Raw genomic sequence first — 26,043 nt, 5'->3', positions numbered from 1 at the left:
GATTTGATTTTGTTGTATATACGGTAACTGATCGTATCTGTGGTTAACTGCATTGTACGAGCAAACGGTTTTTACCACATTGATTTCTTGTGAAAATAGGCTGATTGGATGATCTTGCGAACAAACCTCAACCCCCCCCCCCCCCTCCTCCTCACCAGTTCATCCTTCTCTTCAGTCTCTCCAAAGAATGACCATGGTGACTTATATACTTGAAGCATCGAGTTGTAATTTTAATATTACCATCTTTGGCGAGGTTGTACATAAATCATTACACCGATTACAGATACCGTACCATATTTGCTATGCAACGGATATATACACAGCTCAATTTGATTTTACGTAGATTTTTTTCTTGTTCTGTAAACTGAAACTTCTAACTACAATATGACTCCAGTAATGTAATACAGGCTTATCAATCGACTCCTGGTATAGAATCGTAAAATGATAAAAAGAGTTATCGCTTGTATAATCATATAAACAGTGATATAAAAGGCAAACCCTCTTTGCCGGAGACAACAATGTTTACCATACACAACGTTGCTTGTCTGGTCATCATAAAGGGCTCTCTGGTATTGTTATCTGGACTTTCCACTAAATGGACCGTTGTCTGTTTATACAAACAAGTCATACTAATTTACAACCAGCCTAACCAGAGAAAGAAAGGTTTGGATTAGATGGAGGCGTGCCCGGTCAACCATAAGATACCATGGAATTCTTTGAACTTGAAAATTGGTTTTACGATGCTATAAATGCCGCCATTTTGGCGTTTACGACATCGTAAACGTTTATCAGTAGCCATAAAATATTGGCATGATTTAAGTGTATATTTGATATATACTAAAAAAGGATAAGAGCTGCAAATTGTTCAAATGGACAGTATGAGGTTAATCGCGAGAGTTGAGAGGTATATAGTATTGTAGTCATGAGATATATAGTTATATTGGCTTAAATCAAACGATATTTTGACTTGGGACAATAGTGTGGCCAGGTGATTAATTCTAGTCTATTTGAGTTTCCCCTCAGTGATATGGTTAACAAGATAGCATGGCAGTTTGAGAGCTCACAAGCTTTAACCAATCATCATTTTCTTTTTTAGGAACGTTCTTCTTCTTCTTTTTTCTTTTTTTTTAATTCGTTGGTTTTCTGTGATTTATTTTTTCTTCTCCTCCATTTAGTCAAGTTTGTTTTCTTTTTACAGAATAATAAAATACATAAAATAATTAATACAGAACAATGAGGAATCACAGTCACAAACTTAAGAGAGTTTAGTAAAAAAATTCCACCGTAAGAAGTCATTCTCATCCGTTGTGAAAGAAACACCGAGAAAGTTCACGGGGCCACTGTGATTTATTATTAATATCAAACAAATTATTCCTGTTTCTTATGTAAGTGATCATATATAAGCATAAACAAAACAATTACCAAATTCTGATATTATCGGTACTCTCCAAACCGTTAGCATTGTTCCTTTATAACTTTTTATAACCCAGTGACAGATTAACTCTGGAGCCAAAAGGCACCATCCCCCCCCCCCCCGCCTCGTATTACGTTTTGTAGGGTCAAAACAAAACAATTGACTAACATATAGTGAAATAAACAGAAAAGAATATTTACTAGACACAAGACATCCATGACTGTGTGCAACAAGTTAAGTTCTGTGGATTTTTCTTTTATTAAAGTGACCCCTGGCGGGACTCGAACCCGCAATCCCCGGTTTAGGAGACCGATGCCTTGTTCATTAGGCCACAGGGGCTGCTTGAATACAGTCGAACTGTCCTTTATTTCTCCATTGAGTACAAACGGTAACAAAATAATGTTCCTTTTGAACGTGTAACGTGCAAAAGGACGGTAATTACAGCTACGACCCCTGGCGGGACTCGAACTCGCAATCCCCGGTTTAAGAGACCGATGCCTTGTCCATTAGGCCACAGGGGCTGCTTGAATACAGTCGAACTGTCCTTTATTTCTCCATTGAGTACAAACGGTAACATAATAATGTTCCATTTGAACGTGCAAAAGGACGGTAATTACAGCTACGACCCCTGGCGGGACTCGAACCCGCAATCCCCGGTTTAGGAGACCGATGCCTTGTCCATTAGGCCACAGGGGCTGCTTGAATACAGTCGAACTGTCCTTTATTTCTCCATTGAGTACAAACGGTAACAAAATAATGTTCCTTTTGAACGTGCAAAAGGACGGTAATTACAGCTAAGACCCCTGGCGGGACTCGAACCCGCAATCCCCGGTTTAGGAGACCGATGCCTTGTCCATTAGGCCACAGGGGCTGCTTGAATACAGTCGAACTGTCCTTTTTTCTCCATTGAGTACAAACGGCAACAAAATAATGTTCCTTTTGAACGTGTAACGTGCAAAAGGACGGTAATTACAGCTACGACCCCTGGCGGGACTCGAACCCGCAATCCCCGGTTTAGGAAACCGATGCCTTGTCCATTAGGCCACAGGGGCTGCTTGAATACAGTCGAACTGTCCTTTCTTCTCCATTGAGTACAAACGGCAACAAAATAATGTTCCTTTTGAACGTGTAACGTGCAAAAGGACGGTAATTACAGCTACGACCCCTGGCGGGACTCGAACCCGCAATCCCCGGTTTAGGAAACCGATGCCTTGTCCATTAGGCCACAGGGGTTGCATGTCATAACCTGTTTTGAAGTAGTTCACATTTTGTACAAAATTTAGATAGATAATCTTGGTCCAAAGCACAGAGGTTGAGTACCAAAAAATGGACACAATCTAGGGATGTATAGTATATTAACTGCTGCAGGTCACGTGAAGAAATGAAGTCAAAGCATGTTTTGGCCCTTTGTTGCCAATTACTGAAATAAGTTTTGAAAGGAGAACCATAATTCCACATGTCAATTTAACGAGCCGTCTTATATGGGCTCTGTGCAAAATAACTCACAGAAAAAAAACAGACGCACACAAACCCAACCATACATATATACAAACACGTCATCACCATCGCATAGATGGTAAAAATGTGGAAAATGAAGCATAAATTGACCCCTGGCGGGACTCGAACCCGCAATCCCCGGTTTAGGAGACCGATGCCTTGTCCATTAGGCCACAGGGGCTGCATGTTATAATCCTACTGTGACGTAGTTCACATTTTTTTGATTTTTGATTATTTGATTCGGTAAGCTTGTCTTAAAGTGCAGAGTGAAGTTTAAGTACCAACATTTGGACACAGTCTTGGGATGTATCCTTTTTAAGACAAGTCACCCAAGATACATCCCGGGGCACGAAAATCAAACGACTTAACTGATCCTATCCCAACAGGTATGTTTAGTATATAGGTCACGTGAAGAAAATGAAGTCATTTGATGCGTTGGCCCTTTGTTGCCAATTACGGAGCTTAGCTTTGAAAGGAGTATTATAATTTACTATGTAAATTTAATGAGCCGTCTAAAATGAGCTCTTTGTAAAATATGCACACACAAACGCACGCACACTTACACACACTCTCCGCCTGCATGACTACATAGGTTACGATTATCATCGAAACCAAAAAATCAGTGTAGAAAATGACCTTGTCATTATGCTGGGTTAAATTCATTTGTTATTTTAACTTTAGAGGTCCAGATTGTGTGTGTCTGGGGAGTGGGGTGGTGGGAGTGGGGAAGCCCAACTGAGGTTATATGCTGTTGCATATGCTACATTTACACAGAAAGAAAAGGGTTGTACACTTTTATCTCTTTTTTGTATGCTTTGAAAAAGATTTTCACAATTCCCAGTAGCAAAGATTAAATGTGATATATTTAAAATGCTAGGTTAAAGTTTTTTTTTTCAAATGTAAAGGTAATTAGAGATAGAAAAGAATAGGTTGTACCCTGGAATCTTTTTCTCCTTTACTTTGACAAACATTTTTCACCATTCCCAGCATTAAGGTGATGTATATTAAATGCTAGATGAACGTATTTTTGTTTTATTTTTCAAATTTACGGTCCCAATAATGTGTAGGAATTTAATAAACAGTCTAATATTAAGAATATGAACCGTTTCAAAGCGTTCATGTTATTCCAAATTAATAAAGTGTGTAATCTAAAAGAAAAACCAGTGTAGAATATTACCTTGTCCAAGTTTTACATGCTTCACTGATATTTGAAACCATTGTGAGGGGTAGAAGGGAGGGGAAGGGCCCGCAGGGGCGTCAATCCGATATGAAACGTGGGGGGGGGGGGGGACGTAATCGATTCGAGTATTCCGGCCGTAAGTACTATCTAAGCGGAGCGCTACCATTGGTTGGCGCGCACCAGGATATGAATCCTGAGATATGTAATCCCTAACCAAATAGAGCCACGACACTACTCTTTTTCCAAATGTATGTGTGTGTGTGGGGGGGGGGCATTTGATAGTGTGTCCCCCCATCGAAATGTGGGGGCGTGTCCCCCCCCCAGGATTGACGCCCATGGGAAGGGGACAACTGGGGAAGGAAGTATGCAGGTTAGAGCATTTATTAGCATCAGAAATTTGCAAGCGTATGATTCTATGTGAATTCATCCTTGTTGAATGGGATGGTTGGTGGGGTTGGGGGAGTGTGATGGGGGGGGCAGACCAATCCCTCTTAGACTATTTGCTTTAGCAACTGCTATACATGAAGTTTGATATGTCTTAAAGCTTCCAATTTGTACACAATCACCTTGTTCATCATATGGGGCAGATGGAATGGGCCACTGGGGAATCAGGTATACAAGATTAGCACTTTCATAATACCCTTATATGTAGATATCATACCTATATATTTGTTTGTTTGTCATTCCACGCGTGGAAATGGAGGGGGGGGGGGTGACTGGAATGTCCTCTTAAGAATATATGCTGTTGCATATGCTACATGCATGCAGTTTGATATGCCTTAGAGAGGAAAAGTTCGTACCCTGGTATCTATATTTATCCATTCCCAGCAGCATGCTTTAAGGTGATGTATATATATTAAATGCTGGATGAACGATTTTGTTGTTAAATAATTTGGAGGGTGGGTTGGGGGCGGGGCAAGTGTGGTGGGGTTGAAACTATATGCTTATGATGTATATTAAATGCTATAGATGAATCCATTTTGTTTTTGTTTGTTTGTTGAATAAGGTGGAGGGTGGGGTAGGGCGGAGCAAGTGATGAGGTTGCGAGTCCAAGTCCTATGAGACCATATTCTTTATGATACTATATGCTTTAGCAGGAATGAGGGGCCGGGGGGCGGGGGGTGACTGAATGTCCTATATATGCTGTTGCATATGCTACATTGATGCAGTTTGATATGCCTTAGAAAGGAAAAGGTTTTACCTTGGTATCTTTTTCTCCTTTTGTTTGACAAAGATTGTTCACCATTACAAGCAGCATACATTAATTACACAAAATAACAGATCAAAGTTAATCATTGAAAAGCTTCCAATTGAAAAGATATATATATATATATATATATATATATATATATATATATATATATATATATATATATATATATATATATATATATATATATATATATATATTTATATATATATATATATATATTGTACAAGTACTTATATAAATAATTAAATATTTATAATGTAGGATTGATAACATTGTCTCCAAAACCAACCCTTTCCCCACCCAACCCCACCCTACTGACAGACAGACCGACAAACACACATTTACACCAAATTATGTAAAATTTCTAAAACTTTATATATACCACAGAAATTTAAAACACATAGTTTTGCATAGAAATATACACATATTTGCGTGTTAATTTAATTGTATACTTATGTTAATTTAATTGTATACTTATGTTAATTTAATTGTATACAAATCAGTACACCAGTATCATGACTATACAATGTTTCTCCTTTTACAGGTTCTGATTCCAGTTTTTCTATAACTATATCAAATTCTGGCAATTGTCATATATTGCTATAGGTATATGAAAATATTGCAGAAAGACGTAACAATTTCAATTACGTTATACATGGACATGATAATATAACAGCAATCTTTGAAAAATAAACAATATATTTAAATTTGTGTGGTAACTTATTATTAACACTTATTATTGATGACTCTTATCTGGTCACAAAGCATTTGGTCGATTGGATAAACAGCTTGTCTGCGAGGTCTTGGATTTGAACCCTGCCTGGCTTTAACTAAGGTGGCCTTAAGGTACAGGAGAACTCCCTCCATTCGTTTTCCCATCTGACATGAGCTTAAATTGTAAAGTGGATAGCCACCGGAAGTGAAATGAAAAGTGATAAGCCATTTGGCAGCCAGTTGGGACAGTTTTCCAATGCTAATACCTCTCTAAACTGTCCTCCCATATAATGCTTAGAAGCACTCGTATTGACAGTACAAACAGTTCCTAACTTTTTATCTGATAAAAACATTATATACATACTGCTCATACTGGCACTAAGAGTGCTCTGAAGCGGGACATGACAGTACACTGTAGAAAAAAATGTCCCCATTGGGTGCATTCGGCCTCTACAACATGCATATTCATAAATGGCTGCTTATCATCGTATCAATAACAGTCATTGAGGCCAACATTTTAAGCCGAACCCTCGAAAACGTCTTAATTATTTAATTTGGGAGTAATAGTTGGTTTGGTTGTCCAAATAGCTCCTCAATAACTTCAGGCAGAGAATGTAGTCATTCTGAAATGTAAATTAAGAGAAATGTTGATAATTTATAATATGAAAGGGTCAGCTTGGGTCACCAAAGAATACATGCACACCCGTAAAACTGTAGTTATGTTATAGCCGGTTGACATAGGCCTACATCATCTAATTCTGACCAAGCTATATATATATATATATATATATATATATATATATATATATATATATATATATATATATATATATATATATATATATATATATATATATATATATATATATATATATATATATATATATATATATGTAATATTCACACATTAGTCAGGCGCGTATCCAGGATTTTCTAACCCGGGGGGCGCGAATTACTATCTAAGCGGAGCGCCACCATCGGTTGGCGCGCAGCGTACAAGAAAATTTCTTGTTTTGAAACCCCCCAGATCACCGGAAACGGCACTTCTCGGGCTTGAAATGACCAACCAGATGTACACTTTTTGCCTGAGAACCAAGTATTTCCTAATAGTTTTTTTTTTCCATCCATAACCTTTTTGAAGATTGTCAACCCGGCACACATCATGTTCGACCTGATCGCATCTCCTGTGGGTCTTTGCTTTTGTAGGTGGTTCTACGTCGCGGCCCACAATACCCGTCAGCCCCACTTTTCAAGGTTTTAAGCCCCATATTTGTTCAGAATTTGAAAATTCACATTTCTCGTGAATAAACTCACTTCAAAACATACCCATAATGTTGTACAAAATTTCATCTATGGACAACCAATATAGAAAAAACTTCCTTCAACCCCTAACAGACCGGTCAAAATTGCACGAGTAGAGGGAAGTGTGATGTAGAATGTTGGTCAGAAATTTTCTAAAATTCAGACACAGTTAATTTATTGGTGTACAAATATTAAAACCTGTTATAACGGCTATTATAAAACTTGGTTGAAGGAAATGAAAAAATAGCAGATATTTCCGAAACCGAACACTACACACATAGGCGTAGGAGGCGCGGCGGCAGTGGCGGAGCTAGGGGTATTGGTCAGGAGTGGCGAGAATGGTCTGTAGGGGCGCTTTCGACACTATCTAAGCGGAGCGCCACCACTGGTTGGCGCGTAGCGTACAGAAAATTTTTGAGTAAAGATACTCCCTAGATCGCCGGAAATGACCCTTTCCGGGCCTGGCTAATTTGCAGATAAACGAAGAATAAGGTGTCATCGCCAAATTACATGACCAACAAAATGTGACAAATGTCAATAAGTAGATGAGAGCGCAATAAAAAAAGTCAATAATCTAGAATAAGTAAAAAGTGGTAAAGAGCTGAAAAAGGCGCCAGCAGTCCATTTGAGTCCGTCAGGGGGGGGGGCATCCGCCCCCCTGACCATATGGACGCTCCGCCACTGCGCGGCGGGGGTGCAGGCCCTAATTCGCCATTACTAATGTAAAAGAGAGTTTTGACATAATTGGACCTCCATGCTTTTTATACATCTATATGAGACATGTCGTTGTTTACATAAGCACCCCGCGGTATACTGCGCAATTTGAACGGACCGTACGGTACATGATGGCATGCGATGTAATAACCGATGCTTGCTTATATGATATTGACATGAACACGTTGAACGCGCGCTTCGCGCGAAAATTTTTGGTTATTTTTTCAGGCAAGTCGGACAGTTTTGAGGCTTTTCATCCTGGAACGCCATTTTCATGCTCACTGATATGATGTGATATCTGCTGTTTGCGTTACAAATTCGAACAGGCGCGTAGCGAGGAATTTGCCAAGGGAGGGGCGAAGCCTGTAGGCAAATTATCTAAGCGTAGCGCCACCATAAGTTGGCGCGAAGCGTACAAGAAAATTTTGGCCGAAAATGCCTCCCAGATCGCTGGAAATGGCACTACCCAGGACCATTTGTTAGCGCGAAGCGTACAAGCAAATTTTGGCCGAAAATGCCTCCCAGATCGCTGGAAATGACAATTCCCAGGCCTTGTAAGTTGCCTCTAAGCACTTTCTATTTTGAAATTACTTAGCGATATCATTTAAAAAAATGCTGAATGGGGGGTGGCGGGCGGTCGCCCCCATCCCAAAATGCGTCATGTTCCCCGACGACACGGTCGAGTTCGAGACCAGCCACAGTTGGTTTCATAGCACAATTCTACACACGCGTTATGATAGACCATATATAGTATATATATAGATCATTAGTGAGAGAGGAAAATGGAAACGTCAAAAAATGGAGTTGTCGGTGTAAGGGGTAGGGTGAGTCACACTTTTACGAAATCATTGATCCGTCACTGGCTACCCTTCAGCGCTGTAATGATGTCACTGTTCCTCTTTCTCTTCCCGGTGTCTTCGCGTTTTGCTTTTACTCCCTCTTTTTCTCCTTTTTCTCTCTTTCTTCTTTTTCTTTTCCCTTCCTTCCTCTCCTCCTCCTCTTTTTTCCCCTCTATTTTCCCCTCTTTTTTCTTCTCTTTTTTTTCTCTTCCCCTCTTCTTACCCGGGGGGCGCGCGCCCCCAACGCCCCCCCCTGGATACGCACCTGTTAGTATAGAAAGCGCAAACAAAGAGATCTACTTCAATTCAACCAGGGGCTCAACCACCATGTTTGTACTCCGGGTGGGGGGGGGGGGCTAGGAAGTCATTTCGTCCAGGAGAGGGGCTTAAGGAAGGGGTAGCCTCTCCCTCTTTGAGACAATTTTGGTAGCATGAAGGGGTTCTTAGATGCAAAGATGCGCTATATTTTGCAACTTTTGAAACAATGTTGAAGAATTCTCGACCGTTTCATGCAGTTGTACTGCACAGACACGCAGGTCCGGATAAAGCTTATGCGGGGCCTGTGGCATTCAGCTATAAGGCGCGTTCCATTTTCGTTTTCATATTTGTGCAGCGACTATGACTTCAATATCTAATACCTTGGTATTTATGTGTCGTAAATGTATCACATAGATGCTACACTTCCATTAATTTCTGTGTTAAAATAATTATCCCAATTGAAGGTGATAATTGGCTAAACTCACTAACCTTAAACACCCAGTCGTTCATAAAAGTTGGAGGCAATTTAGTACTAAAGTAATAGAGCAGGTGTAGAGTCACTTACTGATTCGGAATTGATAGCTTGGTAGCTTGATAGCAAGGTATATATTTATATACACAAGGATTTTCTGTAACTTTCTATCTGCTAGTAATGGCAGGTGGGGGGGGGGTGGGTGGGGGGATGTCGATTGGCCCGAAGTAATCGCGGCTGCTTACTTTATAAAATTATGAATAGTGATTAGTTTCGTCACTCCAGTGTAGATAATTATAATGTTCTAAAAATTACGATATGTTGTTTCACCAAGTTTACAACAGGAATAAACAACAAACATGTTTTTTTTGTGTAAAACAGGGAAAAGGGTAATTAATTCTTCCAGAAATTATAGAGTGGGCCTAGTACTGAATATAATTCAGGTCTAACTTAAAGAGACAAAGAAAGAGAGAGAGGTATAGAGAGGGAGCCGATATTAATTGATTGATGACAGAAGTGTTTAAAATGTAATTATTCCAACCTGCGTCAATATAAGGTTTGGGTTTATCTTCCTCAACCTCCTCACACAGAGATACACGTCACAAGTACCGTACGTATTTAGAGATTCCATTTGTGCCATTGCCACAGCATACACAGCACTGAGACTCACTCCATTTCTGAAGAAAAGAGGGCGCAAACATTAACAGCTAGCACTACACATTTTGATCCACAGTTTGCGGGAAACCGAGACTTCGAAAGTACTGAGAGGGGGGGGGGGGGGTTGTCACTGGCAAACTTTCACAGTGACAGTGACGCAGCAAATTGAGGTGGGAAGCCACAAAACGCCCCAACACACCTCTGTGCAGTCTGTATCACAATTTATTTAGTACATTTTTCTTTCAACATAAAAACATTTTATATTTATACACTTCTCAATTTCTCAACAAAAATGACATTTTTAAACCACCAAAGGGCACTTTTGCTTTCCCAAGAATGAACTAAGTATAGTTTTCATGAACAAAAAGTGGTACTGTAGGTTTTTCACAACACCGAAGGGTGGAGACGTCCCTTCCCTCGTCTCTCGTCCCTCGTCCCCCGTCCCCCGTCCACCGGCTTTTATAGTTGTTTCTATTGTTGGCAGTGTGAGCTCACTTTACAGTATATAGCACGGTTAATAAAATAACTGCGGTTTAGTGTTTCCAATCAATGATACGTCATATTATCATGTATAGTGTATTAATATTAAAGATGTATTGTATATATACAGTATAACATTTCATCAGATCCTCCAACTATAGTCAGCTTGCAAATAAACACATTTAAATGTAAGAGAAAACTCACATGCAATGAACTATGGTTTTACCAGACATCTTGTTCTCTGTTAGATGAATGAAGAAATCTATCAACTTCGGAATATCTTCATCTTTCTTCGGGGATCCATGGAACGCCAGATGTTCCACAGAAACTGATTCCTGTGAATAGTTGAATTATGAAAATATTAGATCTTTGAATTTACGATCGGCAGATGATATTGTATTTGAAGTATTACACAAATGGAGGCAAAATGTACAACACATATAATATATATTATTTTTTTGAAGATTCAATTAAACAATTAACATATAAGATTCTCTGCATTCAGGAATCGTGCTTGATTATTTCTCAGTTGGAATTCCTGGTATAAACTTCGATAAACCCTGTCATATATATAATACATTGGTCCGAAATATTCAATGAAAATACAAGTTGATGCATCTGAGCAAAACAAAAACAAAAACACACACACACAGTTTTACGTCAAGACAATCCCATTAGTTGATAACCACGACAGTGTATAGCTTAGAAGACAAATTAATATACTGTAATAAATTTTCAGTTTCACAGCTTTGTTTCTACCTCAGAGCTTTGGTGAGAGACTGAAAATTGTCGTTTAGAGTAGTCATCTTGTTTGCTGGTATTGGTACAGTCAACATTCATTGAACCAAATGGTATGTTCCCTGCATCTGGCCAGTATTTGGTGGCAGATGATGCCTGTAAAGGAGAAGGGGAAAAAAAACTTCCTTCAAAATCAATGTCATAGTAAAGGAATCTGTATGGGACATTCGTTTTACAAACTTAAATCTGTGTCACTCTGCCACGGCGCTTCTGCTGGTGTTAATCTATATCATTGCATTTTATAACTGTCAACGAGAGGTTAAGGCTTTCAAGGGAAAGCGCGTATTACATTATTGTACTGAACGCACCCCTGATAAAATGGTCTCTGACAATATGTACAGAATTACCGCATTTTAGCCTGACAACCAAGTCTTCCTTATCAAATGAAGGCGTCGGATGTGGAATACCAGATATATCAAATTATTTACTCCTGCAGGAATATTCGATTTCACGACAGGTTTCGTCCTTGTTATATTCACATTTTATACATGTTGCAAGAGCAATACGCCACCAATTAACCAGCATGCTATAAATATAAGTATGTAGGTTGTTTTAAAAATAATCTACATGAGGTTTATCTAAAGGAAGGCCTCAAAAGTAGCCTGCGTTGTTGATGCATGCTGGCAGAATGTTCTTCAGAGTTACTTAAGCCTTTGTTTTTAATAATCAATTAAAGAATAAACAAACCTTGTCTGGTTTTTGTATTTCATTAAGCATGATGATTCTACTGCACTTGTTATCATACACAAGTCTCCAAAAATCTTCAAGAATGGATGTCATAGGAGCTTGAGTCAAGATAAGTCCATTTTCCTATGGGGGAACATTGAAGGAGAAAAAGAACCACTGTTAGTGTTGGTTTGTAGTTGACAAATAATTCAATACATCACCCTGCATAGAATGACTTTATAACTATGACTATATAACTATAACTAACTAGCCTGAGAAAGTTGTACTTGCATGCAAGTAGTGTGACTGGGTTTAAGAATGCTTCGGACAAGCACTTTAAGCATTGTAATCGGGTCTGAGTGTGTGTGTCTTCAGTTTTTTTCTCTCCTATAGGGTCCTTGATGGGGACTTGAGTGGCCCTCCTGATCCTTTTTTCCCTACTAAACTAAACTAACGTTCGGCTTGCACAAGGAAACCGCTTAATTTTAAGTTTATCTGTATATAATGCTGAATTATATAAGGTTGTCTGTAAAATATTAACTTTGTGCTAATAAATATTTGCAGCTATACTATGCTGTTGTAAAGCTAAAAGTAATTTACTCTATATATACGATTGCCTTCACAACCTTTCGTCTTTAGCTTTATACACACAGGCGCGCAATCACGTTTTTTGTACTGGGCCGGGGAGGGGTGGGATGGGCTAAGATGTGAAGTCATACAAGGAGGGGTCGCAGCGGAATGGGTTGTCCTCTTCGCAGAAATATTGGTACAGTGGATGGTGCTTAGATGAACAATGGTGCTATTTGTTGCCACTTTTGAAACAATTTTGATGAATCATTGACTGTTTAATTTGTAACGCACAGACATGGTTGTATATTTATGTAATGTATACTAGGTTTTTTTGTAATGCTCTGTCTACAAATTGGGGGGGGGGGCGGCGGGACGGGGATGAGCCACCTTGACCTTTTCTTAGGGAGGGGGTTAAAGCAGAAGTATACGTGGTTACTCCCCTGGCTACCCACGACGATGGTTAAAACCCGTCCCATCTTCTGAAATTGATTACAAACTGAGAAATGTGTGAAGAAACAGGCCGCATACACATACTATACTGATGGCAACTTAATTGATTCGAAGCGGAACCAAATGCTGTAGTTATTGAGCTCATGGAAATTGGTGGTCCACACTTTTATGCATGTTCTCTCTCCACTTATGTTCAAGCGTCACGACCTTCCGTGATTATATGAGTTATAGTAATCTAATATGATATAAGTAAGTTTTACTAACTGGTACATTTGTTGCGTTGATGTAATCATTGCTACCGAGGGTGATGCCTTCTGACTTCAAGATTGGTCTGCAGAGATCCGCTGTATAAAGAATTTAACGAAATTATTAAAGGAATGATCAGAATCAATAACTACAATTAATAGAGAATATAAAATGCCACTTTTAAATCGAAATTCTCACCTTAGTATTCTTTGGGTCAGACGGAACAATGTTCTTGAAGAAATGCCTCTAGTAAGTTATTTCAGTATGTTTGTTACAGCAATGAAATTTGATCCCAAGTTCTCATCTTAGTTTGAAATGATAACAATTAACGTACAAATCTAAGTTAAAAGACACAGTGACACATGTACAGATAAGTTCTCCAGGTTGCATTTCATTATATGGTTATCACATGTAATGACTTGTATCCTACTTTTTTTCCACTTTTCACTTGCGGTAGGCCTATCCTTAGATTAAATGTGTGATCTTAAAATATATTTACAACTCTCATGCACACACAACACAACTTGACTGAAAAAAAGTTATCAACTTACAAGGTATAATATCTGGATATCTATTTTTGTGGCTGTTCACTTCAGCCCGTCCTATCAGACTCTCTGGTGATTCATGGAACTCTTCAATCTTGCTCAGGGCCTGCATGGTGGAGACGGATGCAAGGAAAACCCCCCAAAAATGTACGTGGTTTGAAATGATGGTTATATACATAGTAGAATTCCAAAACAGAACGGTATTCAATTAATCTATGATTAACGCTTGAACATGATCAGACCCACAACATATGCTTTAAACCTTGAGTTATATGGCTATTGAATATTAATAACAGAACCGACGAAATTACATATTATAAACTATTCTTTGATATACTTCCATTGTCAGATATTTTAGCACTAGAATAAACAAATACAAACCTAAAACAATATTATTTTGAAACCTTGTTTGCTGGTTTTGTTAACAGTATGGTATGGACAATGTCATCACACATATAAGTTTAATTAAAATCAGTGATACATGATACTATGCAATTCCTAATTGTATGGAGAAATATCTGAAACAACAACATCTTGTCTAACTTATTTCTGAAAATTTTTATCTTGTATAGTTATCAGTATATTGTCTATTTTCTTTAATTAATGCGGAGTAAGTTTATAAGAGAATGCTATAATTTGCTCTTGATTTTTTTTCTGTTTGGGTTTGATTCTATTTCTCATTTATTTAATTTTGTCATTCAGTTTGGCATATTTTCTGGAATGATTTATCTGGTTTCATGATACGTGACAAGTCACTGACAAACATACGGTATATTAATAAATAATAATGACCAACATCTGAAACGTATACGTCAGATAGTCCGAAAGTTGTCGACAGTTTATTTCACGCGTTGTAAATTGACTCAACTACCATGGGACGTCCATATAGGCTAGCAACACTTCTGTCAAATGTATGGATTTTTGGGGGACATAACTTACCTTGAATTCTCTTTCAGCTTTGTCCTGCAGCGACTGGTCCTCCAAACCTTTCATCTCATCGGCTGTGAGACTCGATTGGTTCGGCATCAGCTGAGCTTCTTGTAATGTCTCATAGATGAACCAATACTGCAGCTGAGTTTGAAAGAACAACATACATGTTTACTTGACATGAAAAGACAAAGATAAGGAGGTGGATTTCTGACAAGAAAGAATATGCTGAGTTGCATTAAAATGAAATAAAAACACATCGGGAATCAGTTAAGATACTTCAGTTTAAAAAAAAAATGAGTTTGTGCTGAATTTGCTATACAGTATGGTAGACTCATATTCGAACTTAAAGGATAAAACATTAGCGAACGATAGTAATTTTTTGACATTTATGACATGTTATGGATGAATGAATGGGTGGATGGGTGGGTGGGTGGGTACAACTATAACTTTTGCCAGACCTGTTCCCCGTTCTATGTACAGCACCAGTGTTCTTTACACTTAATTATAAAGGTATAACCTCATCGTTGGGTTATATGATAGAAATATTCTTGATGAAGAACTTCAAATATCTAAGGAAACTATTGGTCTATTTCGGATAAAGCATGCTTCAAAAGTCGTGTCAAGTAGGAGGGGGGGGGGGGGGAGACGTTATTGCTTGTGATGTTAAATATTGTCTGTGATATGTGCAGATGCGATAGTGCCATAGGGTGATCCTTTTTACTTTTCAAATTTTATGAACTGAAACCAATGTTAGTGTGATGTCATGTTAAGAACTGCAATATTTTAGAATCAGCATTTGCCAAATCAGCATTTGTCATGTTTAGACTTATATAGTCAAGCCATATTTGTTCTGTATATATGAAGGAACATCAATATCGCCATCATCACCATCATCATCACCATCATCACCATCATCACTATCATCACTATCACCATCATCATCATCATCATCATCATCATCATCACCACCACCACCACCACCATCATCATCATCATCATCATCATCACCACCACCACCACCACCACCATCATCATCATCATCATCATCATCATCATCATCATCATCATCATCATCATCATCGTCATCATTATTATTATTAATATAAATATTATAGTAATAAAATCAATAATTTAAGCCAAACACAAACCTTTGTCAAGACCATGTCCATTCTGTCTTTCCGCAGGTTTCTAATGACGTTATAGACACTAACAGTGTTGTTTTCTTTCATTTGATCCATTAATATATACAGCGCTATGAAGGTGCCAGTAGCTCCACACCCGTTTCTGTAAAAGATACAACAAACGTCGGACACCGAGAGTTGATTTCATGACTAAAACTTATAATTCATCTCTAACAGATTTTGATTGTTGATTAAGTCATGTTAAGCAGTTTACTGGTGCAAGTATAGTACTTCTGCTTTATCAGATAATCATATATATACTGCCTATATAGTCATACGTGCCTACGAAGTCTTTCTATCTGATAAGCTGGTTCAAGTGTTCTCTAGCTCTAAAGTTCTGTTAATGTCACTTAATGTTTAAATTAACAGCCGGAATAACGATGCCATCATTTTGGTCAAGAAAGTAACAAGCAATATCTGTTTCAGTTTGAAGAAATTAGCTTTAGCTTGAAGTGTACTTGTTCAGCATCTTAAACAAGCCAGAGAAATCCCGTTCTGTATCCACAACGATTTTTAAAACAAAAGGGTTAACTTGGAGACAAGTCCCTTTTAAGCAGGCAGTATATGGTAATATTGGAATCACAATGATTTCGAGTTGGTTAGCATCATGTTTGATCTCTAGAGTAAGGCACAATATGTCACAAAAACAGAACTAGTATTGTTCGATACAGGTGACAAACGCCTATAGTGGAATTACGACCTTCCTTATACCGGTTTCGAACCTCTGGTCATACAATCAGCGTTCATAGCCTAGTGCCCTAGTGGCTAGGGTGTCCGCATATAAAGCAGGAGGCCCGGGTTCGATTGATTTTCCAACTCATTACGATTTCAATTATATATATATACCTGCAGTGGACGAGTAGAGGTCTCGCCTTGCTACTTGTTTCCGACACTTTCACTTGATTAATAAAAGCAACCAGGTTTGAAATATCATTTGGAACTCCTGTGTGGGTCCATCCATGAAACTGAAGCTGATGGACTGTAAGTATTGTGTCACCATTCTGTCGAATAATGGAAACACAAGGGGGAAGGAGGGAAATCTTAGACGTGATATTACAATTACGAAATGGCACAATGTCATTAAAGAGTGACGTTATAATTCGGTAATAGCTTGATGTGAATCAGTATCTCGCCAAAAAAATGCTCTATTCTGTCATGTAAATGTTTTAGGATATTTTATTCCTTTTTAGTTTTTTTTAACACGTAACCTTTTAACTGTTCCATAACAACTCCCTGGTTGAATTCAATGTTAACAGTGTAATAGGCTTTGCAAATGCAAACCCGTGGCAATGTAGGCGAGGTAATAACTCTATGGTAGGCTATATAGAACTAGCTTACTTCTCAGTTTCTGACACTACATTAAATGACGAAAATTTAAGAAATTGTTTGAAACATGTTCTATGGTTAATCGTTCCATAACATTTGATGTTTATATTAAAAGTGTGAGCAATCAACACTCCATAAGAACAAGAACGATTTCTAGTTATATCGTCATACCTTCCTGCAGATGCACGCGGTAAACTCTAAAACTGCTTAAAAATACTGTCTCTCGAGTAAGAAGGCAAATACAACTCGTGTTAGCAAACTATAGGAAAATACATAGAAACTTCAAAGTTATCGTCTCATGTTAACATTATTTTGCAAATTACAATGGAAATGGCTTGCCACTGAAGTAAACAACGGCAAAGTCAATATTTCATTTTTAAATCTTCATTTCAACGTTATAGCATATAGAAATACAATGTTAATACATTATCTTGGATGATATTGAACTAGGTTCTACTTTTCTTACGTCTCTGAATGCGTTCAGTGTTCTGATAGTATAATGAGGGTAAACAGACTGGTCCTGTAGAAGCACTGTCATCTCACCAAATACCTCCTTGGTTGAATCCTTCTTAGGCCAATAGCATATATCTGTGTTCTAATAGTGAAAGACAAACATGTATTATACTCATTATTACGAAAATCAGTAAGTTAGTAAACATGATATATATGATGTGAGACAACATATACCGAAAATTACAACAATTTACATGACGTTAATGTTATATGCCATCACAAAGATTCCTTTCACCTGCAACAAATCATGTTTACCATGTATTTGTTTTGTACCAATCATTTTTAGCAAAAACTTGCAACAACTAACAATACGGGAAGAAGACTACTTATAGTAAATTATGTGCCAGGTCTCTAATAGAGCATAGACAGGTGCAAAAGAAAATTTAATTTATGAGGGCAAGATAGGGCAAGATAGGGCAAGATAGGGCAAGATAGGGCAAGATAGGGCAAGATAGGGCAAGATAGGGCAAGATAGGGCAAGATAGGGCAAGATAGGGCAAGAGAGGGCAAGAGAGGGCAAGAGAGGGCAAGATAGGGCAAGAGAGGGCAAGATAGGGCAAGAGAGGGCAAGAGAGGGCAAGATAGGGCAAGATCGGGCAAGATCGGGCAAGATCGGGCAAGATCGGGCAAGATCGGGCAAGATCGGGCAAGATAGGGCAAGATAGAAATTGACTTAGATATTCATTGAAATCACAGGGCAACACACGGTAAGCTTTCAGCTTAGGCAATTGTCTGAAAATTGAGAAGGCAATTTTGTCAGTCCAGTGTATGTGTGTTTATTCAAATTCGTCTTTATCCGCAGTAAATTGATTCAACATATTGATCGGGTTCAGTATATATTACATGATATTGCAACGTGTACTTACAGAGATATCAGTCAGCATTACAATAGTCCGCACTCCTTGTTGCAAAATCATTCTCCAAAACCTTTCAGAGTCAATTCTGCTTTGAGGATCTGAACAAAAACAACAATGAAGCAGTATGAATCGTCTAAATTGTAGGTTGGTGTTTTAAATAATACAAACAGGCCAGAAATCAGTTATATTTGACTTTAAATATTACAAAATATACATTTGGCTTACTGTACATGTTCATAAGTCAAATACATTAAACATCCTAAGTATATTAAGAATATCTAATTTTATTACGTCATAGAAAGTTCTACGTAATGGTTGATATATAAATACTGATCACGTAATGGCTAACGTAATGACTACGGAGGCCATAATGGGACATGCGAGATGTCAAGATACCGAGTTAGAATACCATGAAATCTCGACAAAAATACGGTTTTTGCCAAGTTACAGACTTATTATCTCGACATTTCGTATGTCCCCTCATAGCTTCCGTAGTTTTTTTCCTCGAACTAATGATTGAATGACTGCACTGACAGATTTAAACTTTCTTTTACTTAAACTATTAACATTACATAAACTATACGGGAAGGATAATGTATGAAATAAATAGAGATCTGCTTACTTTTCTTTTCTTATTAGTTATACTCACTGCATTTTACTGTAGGTTAAAATTTAACTAAACAGTTAAGCGAATACTGTATGGTAAAAAGAATGAGAAGTAAGTAATCCTTTACAAAATATTAAATTAAACACATCGATTACCTTTGGCTGCAATGAAAGATGTCTTTCCATGGCCCCAAGCCTGAAACAGAAATGGAAGAGATGCTGTTATTTTGATGTACAAATTTATTATTTTGTACAGATTTATTATGTGCAGATTTATTATTATTTTGATGTACAGATTTTGTACCTTATAAGTGTTTGGTATAATTTTATTTGTAATACCTTAAATCAGATTTTGCGTCCTTTTCTATGATTTCTAAACCGCATTGCCCCTATACAATTACTCGCCAATTAATGCTCTTGCAGGGACAAAAACTTGGCTAATATCTTAATTTGCTGTTTTGTGATGAATACATGTAAAAAACGCGAGGGACATGTCAAGGTAAACGGCGACAAAACGCAAAAAGCTGGACTTCTGCATATAAATGAGTAGAGTGTCTTCCGACAAATTCCTCATTTAAAATTAATCCCAACAGTTCCCCAAATCCACTAGTTTGAATTCAACCAATCAGCGAATAGCTAACATGTTTATTTATGTACCGTTGCTTCAAATAGATTCATTCACAGGAATAAAAAAAAAGGTGCGTCGTTATCACAGCCATACACAATGTACGCAAATAAAGCATGGTGTTGTAGTACATATTGTATTGGTGTATTGGGTTGCTCACGACGCCGAATTTAAATATTTATAGTATGGGCGGGGTTTATTGCGATCCTAACGGAAATATATTCGAGAAAACCAACGTTCAAAGTGTAAATGTTTGGACTCTTATTCCACCATTTGAAGTTAGATTTGAATAGATAAGCTAGTTATGTATGTCGTTATGGCATTGTAAAGTTGAGAAAATCATAGGAAAGGACGCAAAGAGCTGCTTGTTAAAAGGATTTAATGTTACTTCATGTATGAGATTGGTTGTCAATATCTCATTATCTCACAAAATTTTCTTGTCAGTTGAATTACAAGTAAACACTTTTTTCCTATGTTTGCGTTTCACCAGTGATAGTTAAGCTGGTTGTAAGCAAACCCCAATATTCATATAGACTTGTGATGTATTTATGTGTGTGGGTGGGCATGTCTAGGCCTCACAACTATTGGCATGGGACAAAGGAAATTCATGTCACCAGTTGTCGAACAATAGAGCACAAAAGTCATCAGTTGTCCAGACAAGGATAAGAATAAAGGTCAATGTCTTCGGTTGCAGCTAATATAAATAGAAAACAAGATTTTCTGTGTGGGGGGGGGGAGGGTGGGGTGGTAGGTGTGGGGTTGAAGAGCGGTACTACACCGGTACAAGACAATGGTAAACACGATAGAGAGCATTTGTATCGATTTTGTTAGACAGTGAACTTAAGTTACCGTAATAATATCCCATTAAATAGGTTCCGGGGAATAACTGGCGTGGGTAGCTTGACGGGGAGGTAGATCACGTTCTTTAGGAAGGCGTTATCAATGTGTGAAGCATTTATATCCAATAAGGGCTTATTCTTCACTATTTTAAACATTCCATGATTATAGGTTATTTAGGTACAGATGCATGAACTTAAAAGTTACGTTTGTAAACTTTCATTTTACACCCATATATGTGCAACAGAGTTTGGACCAGACATGAGTGACAAATGTCTGTTACCATGGATGCATAACAGATGATATATTCATCTCTCAAGTTGTTTTGTTAACATATATAGCTGTTGTCTGCTTGTTTGGACATCGATTGTGTTATTGTTATTAGTTTACCGCCACCATGAAGAATTATACCATCAACATGTTCGATATACCTTGATGTTGCTTGCATTGTAGTAATCTGACCGTGTGTAGTTTCTGCCAGTCTGTAGTTTAACTCTAGAATGGTCATCTTGTCAATGAAAGAATAAACAAACCAGATGAACATTACACAAAGTACATTTAAACCAGTATACTCACATAGATGCCAATCAAATTCATGCACAGTTGTTTCAACATATTCTAGATTAACAGAGGGTTTCCAAAATCACTATTAAACAGTACATAAAATTTGGGGTTATCATTAACTTCATGGTTTTTCTGACACAGATTTCGCATCACTATGGATAAATTACATTCTCATATTCAAGAGAGAGAGGAAATGTCAGGAAATTACTAATATTCTGCAGAAGCCCCGTGTCGCTAATATACCTTCGGACCCTGTAAGGATCTTCTTCAGACAATATACAACACAAAATAGAGAGTATTGACAATTGCTAACTTTCTGTTATTTTAGTTTACCTATAAACAGGCAAAGAAAATCATCGAAACGTCAGATCCTAGAAGATTTCAGTGTCCCGTAAGAACGAGTATTTTGTCTAAAGTGGCACATTTTCGAGAAAAATCCAAAAAGAGTGTGAGAAGTTTGTATCACTATTGGTAAACTGATGCGCAAAGTGCATCATATTTATTTTCTACAAAAAAAAAAATTACACTAATAATACGTAAAAATTGTTCATCTCACTAGCGGTATAAAGAAAGCAGCATACTTACATGGTACAATCTGATGAGATGATTTATTTTGCATTGCTTCATACCGAAGAGCTTCGGAGCAAGGATACTGTTGACCCATAGGAAGAGCCTGCCCAGAAAATTGAACATTACTTTTATGTCAAGTTTATAGGTCTGCTGTATAGACCAGCTATAGCACGCTATCATGGAAAAGTTTCTTCAGATTACGTAATCGACCTGCCTTGGTCGTATAATAACCTCTTTTTACCAATTAGTCTGCAACGCCTATAGCTGCCACATATTTTGTTCTTATATGAAGGTCTTTGTGTGAACGCTGTATGATTAACTACACTGTAGACATGAACATATTTCCACACAGTGTTTACACAAAGAGTCTAATGCTGTTAAGAAGCTATGCAGGCTTATTGTAGAGCCTGAGGTCGATTTACGACCGTGGCAGGTCGATTACGTAACCATAAAACTTTCCTAGCTATAGCGTGCCATAATTGGACCCACAAAAAAGCAGATCTTTTAAATGACATTTAGAAGGTGCAAATATTGTTTAAGGGTTTACATTGTATTTCAGCAAAGCAAAGCAACTATAGTACGAAATAAAAGCTGAAATAACAACAAAAAAACAAAACAAATTGACACGGTGCAGATGGAATCAGGTTTACACACCTAATGAGTATCATAGAACATCTTCATTGATACTCAACTAAAACATTGATGTAAATAAACCATGAACGCTAGTACCAGGGAGTTGTTATGGCCAGGGAGTGTTAGCTCAGTGGTTAACGCCGGTGCCTATCAATCATAAGGTCCCGAGTTCGAGTCACTCCGAGATTAATGTATGTCGTCCAGTTACAGAGTTGTTGACAATTGACAATTCATAACCATGGACGTTAAAATATGAATCTAAGAGACTGACTTCGGTCAGTTTTCGGCTTTGATAAGCCAATGATGGCTTCTTCGCGAGTTCCTGCTTGCAGGAGGATCTAAAAAACAGTCACATAACGACTCCCTGTTAGTACCCACCAAAAACTCCTTGACAACATCCGTAATCAGTGATCTTTTTCCTCGTCTCATAAAACTCTGAAACTCTGATATAGCAATTGGCCTTGGAGGTGATGTTTTCTTGTTAGTTGGTATATTGATATAAATTCCTGTAGACTTCTCAATGTCATCAGGCGTAGCATTATCATAATCAGTGGCATGATCTGTGATTTCTGACGTTGCAGGTTTTCTGATTTCATTTGGAACTTCGTAATCAAAACCGGCTTCATCACTCTTTTTGGTTATGTCTTCTTCATAGCCTGCAGTCTGGCTTCCGCCCGGTTTTTCATAAGAGGTACGCATTTCCAATGAATTAATGTTGTCTTGAACTGTCAAGATAGCCGAAAAAGGTGAATGTTATGTTTAATATATTTAATTTGTAAGAACACATATTTTTCTGTCTTAATTTTGGTGCAGAACTGACCACTGGCGAAAATCAACATTTGCAGAGGAAAATGTTTTGATGTATTGGTACAATAGCATAATGATCCCAGGATTACACGTCCGTCTTGGACTACCAACGGACTTGCACCTTTTTTTTTGTCTTTTAATTTGAATTTTGTCAGATTTGTGTTGTTCATTTATATATATATATATATATATATATATATATATATATATATATATATATATATATATATATATATATATATATATAATATATATATATATATATATTTATATATATATTTATATATATATGATACCTTAGGTAAAGCTAAAACAATATATTTGGTCTTACGTATATACTGTAGCTACTCTAATCTTGGACATACAAACCACAGATAAATATCAAAGTAATGTCCATTTAGGCAGAATTAACTTAACAGTACACAACAATTCCTTAACAAACTTTAATTAATATCAGTATGTACTTTATATCTGTATACATAGTTTATACCTCGAGTTTCATCGTCAATTCGAACATCGTTGTTGTAGAAACTTTGAACTTGACCAGGTGGCAGTACATTTGCTTTTTTCCTTCTCCTGAAATTAGGTGTAACCGATTTGAGAGTATGATTAAGTGCATGCATCTTATAATAAGCTTTTAGGTTAATTGCATAAATTATCAAATATTTAAGGTTTTGAAGCTACATTTGAGGTTCTGAAACCAAGTCTAACTTCCGCCAAAATGCCAGACCGATTGCTTACCTGATATCATCAAGATAAGATAAAGGTCTATAATGATTTCGAACCAGATAAATCCATGCTGCTGTCTTATAGTTCATGATTTAGTTCAATGATGCCCCATTTCCGCGAAGATGGAGAAGTAAAGGTGGTGGTCTTGCAATATAGTTCAAACCATTGCGTGAGATGATCCGATAACAGGATACTCCACATGTACTATAGGTCAAACTCTTGTAGCCTACTTCTTATTATGCAGATATGATGATAAATTAATTTATTGATTAGTATTATTCACATAACTATTGCTGATCATTTCATGCCGGCATATCTTACTAAATATTATGTTCAATAAAGAAGGACATATATATAAACAATTAAAGTATACAATAAACTATATAAATATGGAAATAGAAAACTCCAAGTACTCCAATGCCACCTGCATTCAAATGTGATTGAAATACTTTACACTTACCTGTAAATGATGAATGAAATGATGAATACGAAGAGAATTAAAACAATGATCACGGGAATAATGATAAAACCAACAGGACTGTCTCTACCTATAATTAAAGAAAAAAGCAAAGAAAACGTTTTTTGTTGACAAATCGATGAGTCCAAGTGCGCATGCGTACAGAATATGGACTCTTGTACGAGTATGGTTTCAATATGACTTGAAATTTGCTCACCGTCTAAAATGTACAATTTTTAATTGGTATTTATTATGATTATGATTTTATATAATGTGTAAAAGTAAGTGGACCTGATGTTACGATCCTAGCAGGATCTTCTTCAATCATGATGATAATGGTGACTTCAGTTCATGTCGTAACACACATTTAGAACTCTGGAGTAGATTTATGATCAGACATTTTATGAAACAATGATTACACAATTAAGGTATCATTAAGAATGATGTTATATGCAACAATGTATGTACGTCATTTTAACCTTTCCTAGACACTCTAATACTTATGTCACACAGCAAACAAAACGCGACGATTCAAAGTATCCCTTTCAAGAACAACAAATAAAAACTTTGTCAAACTTTGCTGAAATCTTTTCGAAATGTCAGTGGAACACTATACGGAAGCATATTACCGCCACTCTAAAATATTAAGAATAAACGTTTCGTAATTATTCGAAAAGATTTTTCGAAATGACGGAAAAACCTTTCTCTTGTCATTATTTGCTGTGTGTGTGTGGCAGCAATACACTTCCATATCACTGATCTCAGTGTTCCATATACGCAAGGTCTTTTTGCAGGCTAAGAACGTGGTTGCGCTCTCTATAGACACCTTGTTGTAAGCCAAATAGTTATGTGGAATTATTTCCAGTCCTATACGTACCATTTCTACTTTGAAGGTAGAAAGACAACAGTTTGCACGAAACGTTTCTATGGTCCAAGACACACGTAAAACTTATGAAGACTGACATGATGGTAAATTGTACCATTTTTACATATGAAATACATCTACTAACCGACCCCGTAATGGTGATTGCCCTATAGAAAATGCCATTTTGGTAAGATAAGATCAGCTTTCGTTATAGATATAAAAGCCCTATACATGCTTATAGTTACCTGACGACTGAGGCATTGGAAAAGTTACTGCCATTGAAGCTTCACCAAGTGAGCTTTCGAGGTCTGTTGTCAAGGATACCAGGAAGATGTAAGTAAGCCCAGGCACTAGACCTTCAGTGATGATTGTCCAAGTGGTACTCGCAGGGACGACACGTAACTGTATTGGTTCCTCCCCGCTGTTTTCAATCTTGTAATAGATGGTATAACTATGTATACCAGTACTGCATGTAATGTTGTTGTCATCAATCTGTTGAAATTTTTATATGTCGTACAGACACTGTTA

At 37.3% G+C, this 26,043-nt stretch overlaps 1 protein-coding gene and 7 non-coding genes across 9 annotated transcripts in view; all 8 read right to left on the bottom strand.

Moving 5' to 3' along the window:
* Positions 1 to 1,679: 1,679 nt before the first annotated feature.
* Positions 1,680 to 1,753, bottom strand: Trnar-ccu (transfer RNA arginine (anticodon CCU)). Its single transcript has one exon. It is a non-coding gene; the product is annotated as a tRNA-Arg (tRNA).
* A 109-nt stretch (positions 1,754 to 1,862) lies between these two features.
* Trnak-cuu (transfer RNA lysine (anticodon CUU)) lies at positions 1,863 to 1,935 on the bottom strand. Its single transcript has one exon. It is a non-coding gene; the product is annotated as a tRNA-Lys (tRNA).
* A 102-nt stretch (positions 1,936 to 2,037) lies between these two features.
* Positions 2,038 to 2,110, bottom strand: Trnar-ccu (transfer RNA arginine (anticodon CCU)). The gene has a single exon. It is a non-coding gene; the product is annotated as a tRNA-Arg (tRNA).
* A 102-nt stretch (positions 2,111 to 2,212) lies between these two features.
* Positions 2,213 to 2,285, bottom strand: Trnar-ccu (transfer RNA arginine (anticodon CCU)). Its single transcript has one exon. It is a non-coding gene; the product is annotated as a tRNA-Arg (tRNA).
* A 108-nt stretch (positions 2,286 to 2,393) lies between these two features.
* Trnar-ccu (transfer RNA arginine (anticodon CCU)) lies at positions 2,394 to 2,466 on the bottom strand. Its single transcript has one exon. It is a non-coding gene; the product is annotated as a tRNA-Arg (tRNA).
* Positions 2,467 to 2,574: 108 nt separating this feature from the next.
* Positions 2,575 to 2,647, bottom strand: Trnar-ccu (transfer RNA arginine (anticodon CCU)). The gene has a single exon. It is a non-coding gene; the product is annotated as a tRNA-Arg (tRNA).
* A 371-nt stretch (positions 2,648 to 3,018) lies between these two features.
* Trnar-ccu (transfer RNA arginine (anticodon CCU)) lies at positions 3,019 to 3,092 on the bottom strand. The gene has a single exon. It is a non-coding gene; the product is annotated as a tRNA-Arg (tRNA).
* Positions 3,093 to 5,615: 2,523 nt separating this feature from the next.
* Positions 5,616 to 26,043, bottom strand: part of LOC139958812 (uncharacterized) — a 34,897-nt gene continuing 14,469 nt past the window's right edge. For both annotated transcript variants that reach the window (XM_071956164.1, XM_071956165.1), the window contains 19 exons: positions 25,761 to 26,007; positions 24,654 to 24,741; positions 23,955 to 24,040; positions 23,036 to 23,382; positions 22,040 to 22,127; positions 21,322 to 21,398; positions 19,585 to 19,624; positions 18,832 to 18,920; positions 17,919 to 18,047; positions 16,973 to 17,127; positions 16,094 to 16,229; positions 14,955 to 15,086; positions 14,022 to 14,121; positions 13,489 to 13,568; positions 12,226 to 12,348; positions 11,500 to 11,634; positions 10,945 to 11,075; positions 10,145 to 10,280; positions 5,616 to 6,641 (listed from right to left, as the gene is read on the bottom strand). In XM_071956164.1, coding sequence (XP_071812265.1) covers positions 6,564 to 6,641; positions 10,145 to 10,280; positions 10,945 to 11,075; positions 11,500 to 11,634; positions 12,226 to 12,348; positions 13,489 to 13,568; positions 14,022 to 14,121; positions 14,955 to 15,086; positions 16,094 to 16,229; positions 16,973 to 17,127; positions 17,919 to 18,047; positions 18,832 to 18,920; positions 19,585 to 19,624; positions 21,322 to 21,398; positions 22,040 to 22,127; positions 23,036 to 23,382; positions 23,955 to 24,040; positions 24,654 to 24,741; positions 25,761 to 26,007 — 2,397 coding nt within the window. In that variant the 3' untranslated portion in view covers positions 5,616 to 6,563. The remainder of the gene's footprint in view (positions 6,642 to 10,144; positions 10,281 to 10,944; positions 11,076 to 11,499; positions 11,635 to 12,225; positions 12,349 to 13,488; positions 13,569 to 14,021; positions 14,122 to 14,954; positions 15,087 to 16,093; positions 16,230 to 16,972; positions 17,128 to 17,918; positions 18,048 to 18,831; positions 18,921 to 19,584; positions 19,625 to 21,321; positions 21,399 to 22,039; positions 22,128 to 23,035; positions 23,383 to 23,954; positions 24,041 to 24,653; positions 24,742 to 25,760; positions 26,008 to 26,043) is intronic.

The sequence above is a fragment of the Apostichopus japonicus genome, chromosome 18 (genome assembly GCF_037975245.1).
Source record: "Apostichopus japonicus isolate 1M-3 chromosome 18, ASM3797524v1, whole genome shotgun sequence".
Taxonomy (NCBI): domain Eukaryota; kingdom Metazoa; phylum Echinodermata; class Holothuroidea; order Aspidochirotida; family Stichopodidae; genus Apostichopus; species Apostichopus japonicus.
This window is presented reverse-complemented; position numbering and strand designations above follow the sequence as displayed.